This window comes from Tursiops truncatus, chromosome 20 (genome assembly GCF_011762595.2).
Source record: "Tursiops truncatus isolate mTurTru1 chromosome 20, mTurTru1.mat.Y, whole genome shotgun sequence".
NCBI classification, from domain to species: domain Eukaryota; kingdom Metazoa; phylum Chordata; class Mammalia; order Artiodactyla; family Delphinidae; genus Tursiops; species Tursiops truncatus.
Genome location: NC_047053.1, coordinates 37,731,403 through 37,746,617, shown reverse-complemented (window position 1 = coordinate 37,746,617; position 15,215 = coordinate 37,731,403). Strand labels below are relative to the sequence as shown.

Here is a 15,215-nt window from a genome sequence, read left to right as displayed (position 1 = left end):
CCTCTGGGTGCTCCCCTCCCCAGTCCATTCTCACCATCCCTATTCCCAATCAACAGAATGATGTCTTTAAAACAAGCCGCTATTTTTTGATACATCCCATTCACCATGATAATGTCCAAAAATCAGCCTGGATTGTATGATTAAAAGTGGCAGATTGATCATATTAATTTCCTCTCCCTCTTGAAATCTCACTGAATGACAATAAAGCGATGGAAAAGATAGAAACCCACAAGAATAAAGAGAATTAGGCAGCAGATAAGGGATTTCAACACATCTTTGGAAGCAAGGAAGCAATTATAGGAGTGCAAACTAGGAGGCATGGGACTGAGGGATGCGTAGGAGTGTAGGAGGAGACTGCTGGTTTTCATCATAAGCCTTTTAGTTCTATGTAACATTTTTCAAGACAATGTAATTAAAAGCAAAAGAAATATATATTTGTTGTAAAGCATTTCAGATATTTCTCAAAGTCAAAGGTAAAGGTACCCCGTGATCTCCCTTCTCCCTTTAATATAACCACTATAAACATTTTGGGGTATGTGAACATTTTTTCTATGGAGCAGTTTTAAAAATGGTAACTTAAACATTAAACTAGGAATGCTATAGCATACATTTGTTTTGTATCTATCTTTTGAACTAGTCACTTTTACATTTAAATTTGTAAAAATATTATATGCAACAGGAACTCTCATAAGTGCTGTCAGAGGGTAGCTTGGTCCACCACTTTGGAAAACTGTTTACCAGTATCTACTAAAGCTAAACATATACCTATGACTCAGCAACTCCACTTCCTTGGCATATACCCAAGAGAAATGAATGCACGTGTTCACCATAAGATTGCATGTACAGAAACGTTAAAATAAGAGCCCCAAGCTGAAAACTATTCAAATGTCCAATAATATTAGTATGGATACATATATTGAGGTACACTTATGCAATAAAAGGGAACAAATTACTGCTACACATAACAACATGGATGGTTCTCACAGACAGAATGCTGAGCCAGTGAAGCCAACACAAAAACACATGCGTCTTCCGAGAAGTAGGTGCCAAAATGGAATCAGATATGCAAGGGACTTAATAGGGGGAAAGCCCATGAAGAATAAAGGGAGGGAGCAGGAATCGGCATGGCAAACCTTCAAATCACAATGAAGGTCTAAAACTTGGGAATGGAGAGGAGGAGGGAAGGACTCAGTAGGAAGGGTCTCGGGTGGCAGCACAGTCTGAGGGTCTCAGCCAAGCCGACCCGAGCAAAGGTGGTCTGCCGGAGGGCTCCCCATCAGGCAGAAGGGCCAGGCTCCAGTACTTCATACTCAGCTTTTGGCTGGATGTAGCCCCGGGGAGCTGGGGCTCAGAAGACAGATCTACAGCGGGGTAGGCTAGAGGTTCTCAGTCAACTCTGCTTCCCACAGCAGGTTCTCCTAAAGAAAATCCGGGTGGTACCCTCCATGGCCACCACAATACTGTATGATTCCATTTATATGAGGCCCAAGAACAGGCAGAACCAAGCAATAGGGGTAGAAAGTCACAATAGTGGTTATCTTAGTGGGGACAGTAGTGACTGGGAAGGGGCATGAGCGAATATTCTGGCTGGAAATATATCAAGATTCACTGAGCTAACATTTAAGATCAGTATATGTTACTGTAAGTGTATTATATTCAATACATCAATAAAAGTCTTAAAAAAACACACAGTATATAACTCCATGTAAATGAAGTGAAAAACAAGCAAAACTACATGATGGTGGTAGATGTCAGAATAGTGGTTATCTCTGGGGCTTCCCTGGTGGCACAGTAGTTAAGACTCTGTGCTCCCAATGCTGGGGGCCCGGGTTTGATCCCTGGTCAGGGAACTAGATCCCACATGCATGCTGCAGCCAAGAGTTCACATGCCACAAATAAGGAGTCCACATGCCGTAACTAAGGAGCCCTTGAGCCGCAACTAAGGAGCCTGCCTGCCACAACTAAGACCCAGTGCAGCCAAAAAAAAAAGAAAAAAAATAGTGGTTATCTCAGTGGGTGCAGTATTGCCTGGCAAGGGGCATGAGGGAATTTTCTGGGGCACTGGACATATTTTATATCTTGATCTGGATAGTGGTTACATGGATGTGTAACCATGTTTACATGTGTAAACATTTATTAAGCTAAACACTTAAGATCTGCACACTTTACTGTGAGTTTTTATCTCAATAAAAACTTTAAAAACATAATATGTGCACATGAGGACATATTTGAACAGTACAGAAGAATATAAACAAATTAAGTAAAAGTTTCCTTTCAAACCCCTGAACCCTATAACCTAGTCCCACTTCCTTGAGACACCCATATTAACAGTTCTAGTTTTTATTACAACTAAACATGATATTCTTATATTTATTCTTGATTTATTAATTTTATTTATTTTTTAAAGGTTTTTTCTTCTTTTTTTGGTTGCATTGGGTCTTTATTTTTATTTTTTTATTTTTTTTTTATTTTTTGCGGTACGCGGGCCTCTCACTGTTGTGGCCCCTCCTGCCGCGGAGCACAGGCTCCGGACGCGCAGGCCCAGCGGCCATGGCTCACAGGCCCAGCCGCTCTGCGGCATGTGGGATCTTCCCGGACCAGGGCACAAACCCGTGTCCCCTGCATTGGCAGGCGGACTCTCAACCACTGCGCCACCAGGGAAGCCCTTTAATTTTTAAAAATTTGTTTTTTGACGTAAGGTAGATAGCTAGTGGGAAGCAGCCGCACAGCACAGGGAGATCAACTCGGTGCTTTGTGACCGCCTGGAGGGGTGGGATAGGGAGGGTGGGAGGGAGGGAGACGCAAGAGGGAAGAGATATGGGAACATATGCATATATATAACTGATTCATTTTGTTGTAAAGCAGAAACTAACACACCATTGTAAAGCAATTACACTCCAAAACAAAAATTTTGTTTTTTGGCTGTGTTGGGTCTTTGTTGCTGCACGTGGGCTTTCTCTAGTTGCAGCGAGTGGGGGCTACTCTTCGTTGTGGTGTGCAGGCTTCTCCTTGCCATGGCTTCTCTTGTTGCGGAGCACAGGCTCTAGGTGTGTGGGCTTCAGTAGTTGTGGCACGCAGGCTCAGCAGTTGCAGCGTGCGGGCTCCAGTAGTTGTGGCGTGCAGGCTCAGTAGTTGTGGCTCGCGGGCTTAGTTGCTCCATGGCATGTGGGATCTTCCTGGACCAGGGATCAAACCCGTGTCCCCTGCATTAGCAGGCGGATTCTTAACCACTGCACCATCAGGAAATTCCCTGCATCAGGTCTTAGTTGCGGCATGCAGGATCTTCCTTGAGGCATGCGGGATCTTTCGTTGTGTCGTGCGGGCTTCTCTCTAGTTGTGGTGTGCAGGTTTTCTCTATCTAGTTGTGGTGTGTGGGCTCCAGGGCACGTGGGCTCTGTAGTTGTGGCACACGGGCTTAGTTGCCCCACGGCATGTGGGATCTTAGTTCCCCGAGCAGGGATGGAACCTGAGTCCCCTGCATTGGAAGGTGGATCTTTACTACTGGACCACGAGGGAAGTCCCTTGATTTATTAATTTTATTTTATTTATTGTTTTTTTTAAGATTTTTTTTTTTTGATGTGGACTTTTTTTTTTTTTTTTTGTGGTACGCGGGCCTCTCACTGTTGCGGCCTCTCCTGTTGCGGAGCACAGGCTCCGGACGTGCAGGCTCAGCGGCCATGGCTCACGGGCCCAGCTGCTCCGCGGCATGTGGGATCTTCCCGGACCGGGGCACGAACCCGCGTCCCCTGCATCGACAGGCGGACTCTCAACCACTGCGCCACCAGGGGAGCCCGGTCAACTGATTTTTGACAAAGGAGCAAAGGCAATTCAATGGAGGAAGGATAGTCTTTTCAACAAATGGTGCTGGAGCCATCCATATGCAAAGAACATGAAACTATATAATTTCTAGAATACAACAGGAGCAAACCTCGATGACCTTGGGCTTGGTAATGAGTTTTTAGGTATGACACCAAAAGCATGATCCATGGGAAAAAAATTGGTAAATTGAATTTTACTAAAATTATAAACTTCTGCTTAGTGAAAGACACTGTGAGAAGAATGAGGAGACAAGCCACAAAATGGGGGAAAATATTTGCAAAACACATATCCGATAAAGAACTTGTATCTAAAATATACAAAGAACTCTTAGAACTCAACAATAAGAATGACTAATCCAATAAAAAAAATGGAGAAAGATCTGAACAGTAGATATACACATGACAAATAACATATGAAAAGATGCTCAGACCAGATGTCATTAGGGGATTTAAAACTAAAATGACAATGAAATATCACTGTATACCTGTTAGAACGGCCAAAATCAAAAACACTGAAAATACCAAAAGCTGGTGAGGATGAGGAACAACAAGAAACACATCCATTGCTGGTGGAAATATAAAATGGGAGACCAACTGGGGACACGGTTTGGCAATTTCTTACAAAACTAAACATAATTTTACTATACAATCCAGCAGACATGCTCCTTCGTATTTACGCAATTGATTTGAAAACTTAGGCCCATACAAAAACCTGTACACAAATATTTATAGCAACTTTATTCATAATCACCAAAAACTGGAAGCAACCAAGATGTCCTTTACACACCCATATGATGGAATATTAGTCAGCAATAAAAAAGATCTATTAAGTCACAAAAAGACATGGAGGAACCTTAAATGAATATTGGTAAGTGAAAGAAGCCAGTCTGGAAAGTCTACATACTGTACAATTCCAAGTTTATGACACTTTGGAAAAGGCAAAACTATAGAGGCAGTAAAAAGATTACTGGTTGTCAATGGCTCTGGGGTAAGGGAGAGAGATGAATAGGTGAAGCATAGGGCATTTTAAGGGTGGTGAAACTATTCTGTATGAAACTTTAAGGGTGGACACATGTCATTATGCAGTTGTCAAAACCCATAGAACTGCAGAACACAAAGAATGAACCTTAATATAAACTATGAACTATAGTTGATAATAATGTATCAACATTGGTTCATTAATTGTAACAAATGCATCACACTAATGCAAGATGTTAATAATAGGGGAAACTGGGGAGGGATGAGGGTGTGGGCTGGAGTGGGTATATGGAATTCTGTATAATATCTGCTCAATTATTCTGTAAACCTAAAACTATACTAATATATTCTATTATTCTAAAAACAAACTGAAAGCAAAGACACCAAAAGAAATAACTTTTTTGGTTCTAATTATAAAGGTAATATATATGCCTTTATATAAGAGTGATATCAAACAAAATAATACATGGAAAGTACAACGTCTTTATTATATTATACTTTGCTACTTTTCTTTACCTTAATATAGTCTTAGGAACATAGAAACAGATTGTAAACAACAAAACATATTTCAATAAAACTCATCCACTCATACTTACACTTTCCTTTGCACACTGGAGATATTAAATGCCTTCTTAGAAATGCCATGTCAACTATCTTTTTAGGGTTTCTAAAAGGTATGTTTTCCAATGTTTTGGTCGTACTGATCTTACTTACTGGAACTATCTATGACACTCTGGGATGTGAACAAATCATCTTATGTTCGCCACCTCCACAAGCAAGTAACAATGCTTTCACCTCTAGTCTTCACGTTGCAGTTTTTGTTTGAAGTTTTATGGGCAAGATATAGCTCCGTAGATTTGGATAGAAACGCAGGTCTGACATGTAACATCAACATCAGGACTAAAAGTCTCAGGACCACAAACCACTGCAGAGGAAAACACAATGGAGTAGATTATTATAATTTCAGTTAGAGGTATCTTATACCAATAATACAAATTGCCATTAATGTCACACCATTGACATTCTATATCTATGTTATACTATGAGTAATGTTCAGCCAGTTAAGGTGTGGAAGATTATTATGAGGTTTTTTTCTTGGCTGCACTGAGTATGTTGCAGGATCTTAGTTCCCTAACCAGGGATTGAACCCGGGATTTCACGGAAGTGAAAGTGCAGAGTCCTAACCACAGGACCGCCAGGGAACTCCCCATTTATAAGTTTTAAACATTGTTATCTGATCATCTTAAAGACAGAAAAGAGTTAGAATCTTATCTTTTTCCTTTAGCATCAGCATTTTACAGTATCTTCTGCATTGCTTCATTTATGAGTTCCTATTTCTTGTTTTCTAGTTCCTATTTACAATTTCTAGGCAGGACCATTTTGTTTTCTTTCATAGTATAGTAGCTTAAGTCAAAGGGCTTCCTTGGTGGTGCAGTGGTTAAGAATCCACCTGCCAATACAGGGGACACGGGTTCGAGCCCTGGTCTGGGAAGATCCCACATGCTGCGGAGCAACTAAGTCCGTGCGCCACAACTACTGAGCCCGCGCTCTAGAGCCCGCGAGCCACAACTACTGAGCCTGTGCACCACAACTACTGAAGCCCACGCCTAGAGCCCGTGCTCCACAACAAGAGAAGCCACTGCAATGAGAAGTCCGCACACCGCAACAAAGAGTAGCCCCCACTCACCACAACTAGAGAAAGCCTGCACGCAGCAACGAAGACCCAACGCAGCCAAAAAAAAAAAAAAAACTACAGAAATATTTTGTAATACAAAAGATTACATTAGCAGAATTCATATACATGAAGATAATTATATTTAGAAATTTGGGCTTTGAATTTTTACTTCCCTTTAACTAAACATATTTTTTTGGTAAAGAGAACCACTATAAATATTCAACTGAATTATGCTAAGTGAATTCTGACTATATAACCTAAATAATTAGATACTTATATTTTATAATTACCACAACAGGTAGCACAATTGCTGTGGAGACCTTCATTTTTTCCAAAGCCTGGACGACAGCTATCTATGCGTACTATCTGAAAACTGTGGTCCACAAAATGCATAGCTGGTAGAGTTTTATTAAAATCATGGTTGAAAATATATGCTTGGCTCCGGAAAAATTCTTCTATTCGATTTCTTGCCTAAGATTTAAAAACAACAGAGAGAAGTACAATTACTAAACTATGAACCAAATTTCTCCTCCTGTATCAGAGGCAATGAAACGTAATACAAACATGCCATTGCTTTACACAACAGATGAATTCCCGAAAAGTTGCATGTTAATACTAAAATTAGTTTAGCCTTGACCTTATCAATTATGGTCAATTTTTATGCACAACATTTAAGAAAAACTAAATTGAGGTTAAAAAGCACTTGTTTTGAATTATTTGCATCATGTCTATTCCATATGTAGATAACCGGGAGTTCATTATTTCTAATTCCAAAAAGCCAAGCAAGGGGCTTCCCTGGTGGCGCAGTGCTTAAGAATCCACCTGCCAATGCAGGGGACACGGGTTCGAGCTCTGGTCTGGGAAGATCCCACATGCCGCGGAGCAACTAAGCCCGTGTGCCACGTCTACTGAGCCTGTGCTCTAGAGCCCGCGTGCCCCAACTACTGAAGCCCACGCACCTAGAGCCTGTGCTCCGCAGCAAGAGAAGCCACCGCAATGATAAGCCCGCACACTGCAACAAAGAGTAGCCCCCGCTCATTGCAACTAAAGAAAGACCACGCGCAGCAATTAGGACCCAACACAACCAAAAATAAATAAATAAATAAATAAATAAAATTAAAAAAAAAAAAAGCCAAGCAAAATGGAAACCAAAACTTTTCTCTAATCAGCATTACAGACTAATGGTGTAAATTTTGTTTTATTTTTTGAGCATGGGGCTTAAATAATAACTAATAATAGCCCATAAACCATGCAAAATATTAAGGGTATGCGCTCAGGGATATAGAGGAGGAGAGTGAAGGGAGTTTTTAGACTATGTCCTTAGCCTCTAAGGAGGCAGAGGAGAGAGCAACTATTTTGATCAGTACAGATACAATTTTGGAAGAACCACTGTTTTAACCTAGGTTGACATGATTGTAAGGTTGTTCTTCAAGCTGCTGCTTAGTTACATTTGGAGAACAAAGAACAATGATCCATCCTTCTGTCATAGGAAAAATATGTAATATTAACCTGGGGAGCTATATAACATTCCAGATGTACTCTTCCACAACAAAACATTTTTAAATAGCCAAGATCGCAACAATCTCAGTTTATAAAACTGAAACCAAAAATCAATAATACTTCATATTTCAGTTTTTAAATAGCTTTGTATACTATTCAAATACTTTCCCCTTACACTGAAATTCTCACCTGGAGGATATTATGGTTAGTGTTATCTTGACAGTCAACAGACTCATTGCATTTACCTTTCCACCCTGGTGCAAAAGGATTAACTGGAGGGGGAAAAATAACATTTTCACAGAAAGATTCCAAAAAGTTCCAAACATTCCAATAAAGCTCCAAATGCTGAATTCAGTATGCATGTGTGCATGTGTTTAATTTATGTAATTCTAGTAATAAAGTAAAGGTGCACAATTTGAATGATTTATACATTATGATTTCACTCCATCTGGGGGCTAATGGAGGTAACTACAAGGCTTTAAAATGAATAGTAATAATTCTGGGTTGGTTTGGTTTGGTTTCTCCCTTTTGTTAAGTTCTCAAAAATACAATTTAAAATTCTATAAGAAGTTATAAGTTAAATATTAGCTGCATAGTTAAAGCCCATATTTATAAAATGATATTAAGTTCTAAAAGACAGGCAACAATATATCATAGTTGAAGGCAAATAATGTGTTAATTTTTAAAACCACAACCAGGTTAAGACCAACAACATACTTTAGTGCTTAACGAACATTTAAGGCCTACTATTTATAAGCTTTCTATAATAATATGGCAATTAATTTTGTAATTAAGATTAAACACATAAAATTAAAGAAATATTAAAACTTTTTTTTACCTTGAAAGGCTATAAATAGCTCAGGAATGAGGCCATGTTTTGGGACTTTAACAAAATGGCATTTATATGATGGTTCTATGATATGGCATGACAAATCAGCGATTAAATTATGCAAGATTTTCTTCAGCAGTCTAAAAAGCAGATCATTATACTTTCCTACACAAGATTTTGTGGTAAAACGTACAGCCATCTGATATGAATAGTCAGGTTCCCGGTAGGCTTTAAAAAAGATGAGAATAAAACAATTGTGCCTAGCATTAATTTCCAAATAACATGTAATAGTGAATCCCATCAATCTTGCAAACCAGCACAGAAACTTAATTTATCTAATAAAATGGGTTTTTTTTGGGTATTTTATTTTTTCTAATAAAATGTTTTAACAGTTTGTCCTCACAAAAACATATAAAACGAATAACTTTAATGAAAAAGGTTATTTTCATCTGATATATTACCCACTCAGTACAGAGATTGTATGGTTTCTGTGGGCTGGCTATATATGTAAGTTAAAAGTATCAAGAAAAAAATAAGATTTTGATGGTGAGGGTCTTAATTTACAGAAGTGTTGCTGTCAGCACAGTCCAGTGAAAAGGATCATTAATTTGCCTTTATGGAATTAAACATCAGTTTTTAAATTACCTGGCAAAGTTGTGATAATGCAGATTGTGCCTGCATACCTAGAGTGGGAAGTGGGAGGCTGAAAAAGGATTATTTAGGACACACTATTTTGATGTCAGTTTAAGAGTTTGCCTAGTCAAATACACCCAAAATACTCTATAAGTCATAATGATTATATATAAGACTCATTTTCACTAAATGAAGAAACCATATACTTAATTCTGATCCATATTAAATGTTTAAGTTAAAATGTGCCTATATTCTTACCAAAGATCATAAAGTCATATCTCTGCTTTACTACCTTTTCTTCTTGGGTTTCTGCTTTGACAGTCTTATAAGAAAGAGTGCATGTGTAAAGTCCAGACAAAGGCTCCAGAAAGTCTTTCACCATCAGCTTTCCTGTTTTGGTTATATTTATTTTATTATTTCCTAAACAGAAAGAGTAAATTGCTTGGTATTTAACATGTAACAGTTCAAACCTTATTTAGTAAACTTGGGGTTACAAATAAATACAAAAATTTAAAAATTAATGGACTATTTTAACTTCAAGAATTCAACAAAATCGTAACTCTGTCATATTACTCAATGGAAAACCACATGAGATAAGTACACTTTTGAAATATATTTTGGTTTTCTTTAATTCATTTCTTGGTATCTAATTTCAATTGATTTATGCCAGTAATTCTGTGAGATCACACTGCCTTATAGTTCTATGCAATTTCTTCGCATAAGACAGAAATTAACAATGCTCATATTATAAGACACCCTCCTAACATCGTGAAAAATTACATTATTAGTTACCTCATCTCCTATCACAGGTGCTGCAAGGATAAATTTTAGGTTTTATAAGAACTTCTGAACTAATACAGCTTTGGGAAGTAAGGTACGAAAATTACTGCTTCAGTTTTTGCCTAAGGAGAAAATAAGGCACAGACCAAGATATAATATGATTGTCTAAATATGGAGTAAGTGAATCTGTAGTTAAAATTAAATTTCAATTTGTTCATTCCAATAAATGACAGTGCTTTTCTTAAAAAATGTTCGCATCATTAAGAAAAGAAGATATTAAAATCGAATAACTTACCTGTTAATGGCTTTTCATTAGGCCCAACCCATAAGTAGGTGGGGTCCACTGTTTCTTTTTCAGCGCGTTTCAAATCCATACAGACAAGGATTGGGCTATTGTGATGTAATTTTACATATAATTTCACTGTGACAAAAATAAAACAATATATAACTACATTAAATAGCAAAATTAAATTAAGAAACACACTTCCTACCATTTTTTCCCAAAGTTACTTTGATTAGTTCTTTTTGGATTTCACTATTTTAAAAATCAGCATATCATTATAACATTTGGAATGCTAAGGTCCGTTCTGCTTCTCATAGATCTTAAAACTCTAGACTGCTACAGAGTCAATATTTTTTTTCTGTGATATTATAGTGTTGTTTATAAAAATGTACATAATACATTTTATTTTTTTAATATTTATTTATCTATTTATTTATTTATTTTGGCTGTGCCACGTCTTAGTTGCTAAAATGTACATAATACATCTTGATGTACGGATTCAGAACTAACTAGAATAAAAAAAATTTGAAGGGTTAGTGGAATCAAATTAAAGATCAGAAAGGGATCTTTTGGTTGCAAAACTATTTTAAAGATGATCATTGTCATCCGCAAGGCAAACATGATATTTAACTATAAATTTCCTCTGTTAGGAACAATAATTAAATGGGACAGACAAAGAAGATTTTCTGCAATACCTATTCTGTTTCGGATTTGATGGAAGCAGCAACAATGTGCTTGGAACCAATACAGTCCCACAAGATATTAATTTTAAAGCCTACTGAATGCCAGGCTCTGAACATATAAAGAAGACAGTGTCCTACAATTTGGTGGTGGCAGGGAAGGGGAGGGCCGCCAAACACGGAGAGATTCCAAAGCAGACCAATGCTATGAACCGGCCCAAAGTTATCTAAAATTAGCCTTGTGACTAATTTTCCTTGGCGAGTGTGAGAAAGTTTCATCACAGTGACAAATGACATTTGAGCTGAGCCGTAAAGGATATGTAGGAGTTCTAGTTAACAAGGGAAGGGATAAGGGCATTCCAAACAGAGGGACTTCCAGCCCCGGAAATCACTCCTCTGAGGGGGCCTCGCATGTTGCAAAGCAGCGGGGACACCTGGAAGTGAGGTGGCATCAGAGAAAGAGATCTGAATGGAGTCTTAGCTCCTACCGAGCTATGCAGCTTTAGGTAAGGTGATTCAACTGAGGCGTAGTGGCGTCGCTGTAAGGAAGAAACGATGCAACAACCTTCGGGAAGTGCGGAGCACACAGTATACGTTCAATAAATGTTTGTTCCATTTCCCTCCTCGGGAAGAACCTTAGCAGAGCCACGGAACCCCGGCTCTTCGGGCAGACTCTGCGGGTGAAGACGTCCTTATTACCTGGGTGTCCCGGGTTGCCATAAATGAAGCCTTTCTCAGTGCGCTCGGAATTACGCTGCCATCCAACTGCGGAGGAAAGAAACCACTGACTTTTTACGTAGAAGAGAAGCCAGGGCTCAGAGTGGGGCGGGGCGGGGCAGAGGAGGCAGGACGGAGAAGATGGGAGAGGCCAGGGGACCTGGCGGGAGGATCCCCACCTCTTGTGAGGTACCAGAGCACCGCGGAGAGCAGGACCCACGCTCGCATCACGGCTCAGGGGCTAGCGTCGTGGGAGGGTTAGGCGTCGAGGAGCGGGCTCCTTCCTACCTCAGCCCCAGCGCAACGCCTCCCCATCTCTCCTCCACCGAGAGGAGCAAACCGACGGGGGTCGACTCCCCTAACTGTCCGACGCTACAGCGGGAGCGGACGCGCAGGAGAACGCTCGCGTGAACCGGGGCCTCGCGCGCGTGGGCCGAGCTGGGCGCCTGGGCGGGGCTGGGGGCGGGGCGCGGGCAGAGGGCAGGGCCTTGGGCAGGTGCGCGGGAAGCGAGCGCCCCGCCCCCTCGCGCGCACGCGGCTGCCGTCGTGCGGATGGTTCTGATGCTTCGCGCCTCGAGTCTGGCGCCGTTCCCCCGCGCTGTCGGTGGCTCGGTTTTCTCTGAGCAGTCCCTGAGAGAAGAAAAGAGTAGAAGAAGAAAGAACGTAAGGCTTCGCGTTTCGGTCACTTCCTTAGTCTAGGGGCTGAAGAGATCGACGAGAAGAACATGGTGGTCCCAGTGGGATAGGGCAGGTAGGAATGCGATTACATGAGGACCTGAGGAGGGAGAAGCTTGTGAAAATTTACACTTCACAGGAAGCAGAGAGCCCCACGTGGTAATTTCCTATGCCTTTCTTCTCATGAACTGTCTGAAACTGTGTGCACAATCTTTTTCAAACTCTTAACACCCAATTTTTACCCAACTGTGTTCTACCCATAAAATGAAGAACCGCTAGTGCACCAATAAGGTGTCTCCAGGCCTTCACACTCTAGAGGAACGTTTAATCTTCATCTTCAACTTCGAGTATCACACGGCGTTGAGAGACCCCACTTGCAAATGTGTCCAGGGTTGTGAAGTAAGACTGCTTTAAAGAAAGGGCCCAATTGAAAGGCGAGATCCCCAAATGCTTTTCCTGAGGGGAGGGATGCTAAGTCAAGATGAGCGAGCTCCGAAGGGGACCATGCCAGCGTCTTTGATGGTTCCTTCTTGGCTACTAATTTGATGGCCTGGAATGCCCTGTGTGTTGTCTGTTTCTTAGCAGCGGGACACCCTCAGTTGTGGTTTTGAGTAGGCTGGTGGGTAGAGAGCCCAAGGTTCAGACAGGGTGCAGAATGATTATTTGGGGTGAGATCAAGAGTTTTCAGTTTTATTTCCTTTGAGCCGAGTCAGTAGTTGGGCTATCTCAGATGGTCTGGGAGCAACCTTTGTCAGTGATTTCAGTTTTAGTCACTGTTAATTTTACCTACATAGCATAAGCCATGAAATGTGATTCGGTGAGTCAGATCCACCCATGTCAGTTACCGTGTCTAGATTCATGGTTTAGTCTCAACTGTACCCTTCTTAAAGTGATAATAATGAAGACAAATTTAGGCATCATCTCTGATTCCCTGGAAGTTTATCATTTCAGTTTTAGTCAAAGTACATTATAAATCCACAGTGTTTTATTACCTTCCCAGTTATAAGTAATTGATCCTTGTAAACGCTGTGTGATCAACTTTGAATACTATGAGAAGACACCTAACCAAGTGAGTAGTAGTTATTTGTTCAAAGTATCCATCCACTCTTTTAGAATAGTTTTAGATTTAAGGAAAACTGTGAAGATAGTACAAAGAGTTCTCACGTACACCCACCTATTTCCTTGCTATTAACATCTTACATTAGTTATTGTACATTTCTCACAGTTAATGAACCTATACTGATACCTTACTAAATAAAGTCCATACTTGATTGAGATTTCCTTAGTTTTTACCTAATGGCCTTTTTCTGCTCCAGGATCCCAGTCAGGATCCCACATTACATTTAGTCATCAAGTCTCCTTAGGTTCCTCTTGGCTGTGACAGTTCCTCAGACATTTCTTAGTTTTGATGACCTTGACAGTTAATTACAGTTTTTATGACATTGACCTGACCTTAACTGGTCAGACACTTTGCAGAATGCCTGTCTATTAGACTTCTTCTGCTTTTCTTTTTTCATTATTAGACTGGGGCTACAGGTTTATGGGTGGAAAACTACAGAGGTGAAGTACCATACTCACCACACTGTATCAAGGTACAAACTATCAGCATTGCCTTATATCATTGTGGATGTTACCTTGATCACCTGGCTGAGGTAGTGTTTGTCTGGTTTCTGTAATATAAAGTTACTCTCCTCCCTCTCCCTTTTCATACGGTACTCTTTGGAAGGATGTCACTATGTGAATCCCACTTTTTTTAATCTTTTTTTTTTGGCCACGCCACGTGACTTGCAGGATCTCATTTCCCCGACCAGGGATTGAATCCGGGCCACAGCAGTGAAAGCCCAGAATCCTAACCACTAGGCCACCAGGGAATTCCCAGACGCGAATCCCACACTTAAGGAGTGGGGATTTATGCTCCACCTCCTTGAGGGCAAAATAGCTGCATAAATTATTTTACCTGTTTACTTTTTATCTATCCCGTTAAGTGTCATTCTCTTGAGTCTGAAATACTCAATACTGAACTAATTATTTACCAAGTAGTAACACATTCCATTGCTAAGCATAAAGAACATTGTAATGGAAGCTAAACGTTTTCTAAAACTCTTTAATAACCAAATAACTATTCATCCTTACACCATCCCTGTGAAAATTTACAGTTCCTCTTCTGCTACTTTTGATGTGCTATTTTTGCTTTTAGAAACTAACAAACAACAAATTTCCCCTTTCAATACTAAAATTAGACCTAGTGTTTAGAGTATTTCTCTGAAATTGATATTATCCTGTAGAACTCCAACCCATACAAGTTATAGAGATGCTATCATGGTGCCATGATCTTAAAACAAAGCCAATACAAGTTATTAACTCATTTAAAAATTATATACCTATATCTATATCTATACATATCTCCTATACCAAGGCATATTTAAAATAAACTAAAATTCATAAAATTACAACATGCGTTCTTTAACTGGTAAGTGTGGGTTTATTCTGATATGGCCTGCTGATGCACAAACTCCCAACCTTAAGTCTCCAATGTATTTATATATACCAACAACGTAAGTTTCTAACAAGGGTGAAAGTGGTCTTTCTGAGGATCATTTACATGTTGTCCAGTTCAGCACACTGGGTAACTTTGAGGACTCACCTG

At 39.9% G+C, this 15,215-nt stretch overlaps 1 protein-coding gene across 7 annotated transcripts; it reads right to left on the bottom strand.

Moving 5' to 3' along the window:
• Window positions 1-5,265: 5,265 nt before the first annotated feature.
• Window positions 5,266-12,338, bottom strand: ZPBP2 (zona pellucida binding protein 2). 7 transcript variants are annotated; one of them, XM_004311570.4, is made up of 8 exons: window positions 12,073-12,332; window positions 11,876-11,941; window positions 10,509-10,634; window positions 9,692-9,853; window positions 8,810-9,028; window positions 8,161-8,243; window positions 6,762-6,942; window positions 5,266-5,721 (listed from the first exon to the last, which is right to left on the bottom strand). In XM_004311570.4, exons 1-8 carry the CDS (start codon window positions 12,119-12,121, stop codon window positions 5,627-5,629), a joined length of 981 nt encoding a protein of 326 aa, XP_004311618.3. In that variant the 5' UTR covers window positions 12,122-12,332; the 3' UTR covers window positions 5,266-5,626. The 7 variants fall into 7 exon arrangements, with proteins under 7 accessions (XP_004311618.3, XP_073654085.1, XP_073654084.1 ...); XM_073797984.1 differs by having other exon boundaries at window positions 11,665-11,941; window positions 12,182-12,330; XM_073797983.1 differs by having other exon boundaries at window positions 12,182-12,330.
• Between the last annotated feature and the right edge of the window lie 2,877 nt (window positions 12,339-15,215).

Coding starts and splice junctions, on each gene's coding strand:
- ZPBP2 (XM_004311570.4), bottom strand. CDS start 12,121: ATGCGAGCGTGGGTCCTGCTCTCCGCGGTGCTCTGGTACCTCACAAGA. Junction 9,029..9,691: donor ATATGACTTTATGATCTTTG/GTAAGAATATAG, acceptor TCTTTTTTAAAG/CCTACCGGGAACCTGACTAT. Junction 6,943..8,160: donor CTAACCATAATATCCTCCAG/GTGAGAATTTCA, acceptor TTTAAATCTTAG/GCAAGAAATCGAATAGAAGA.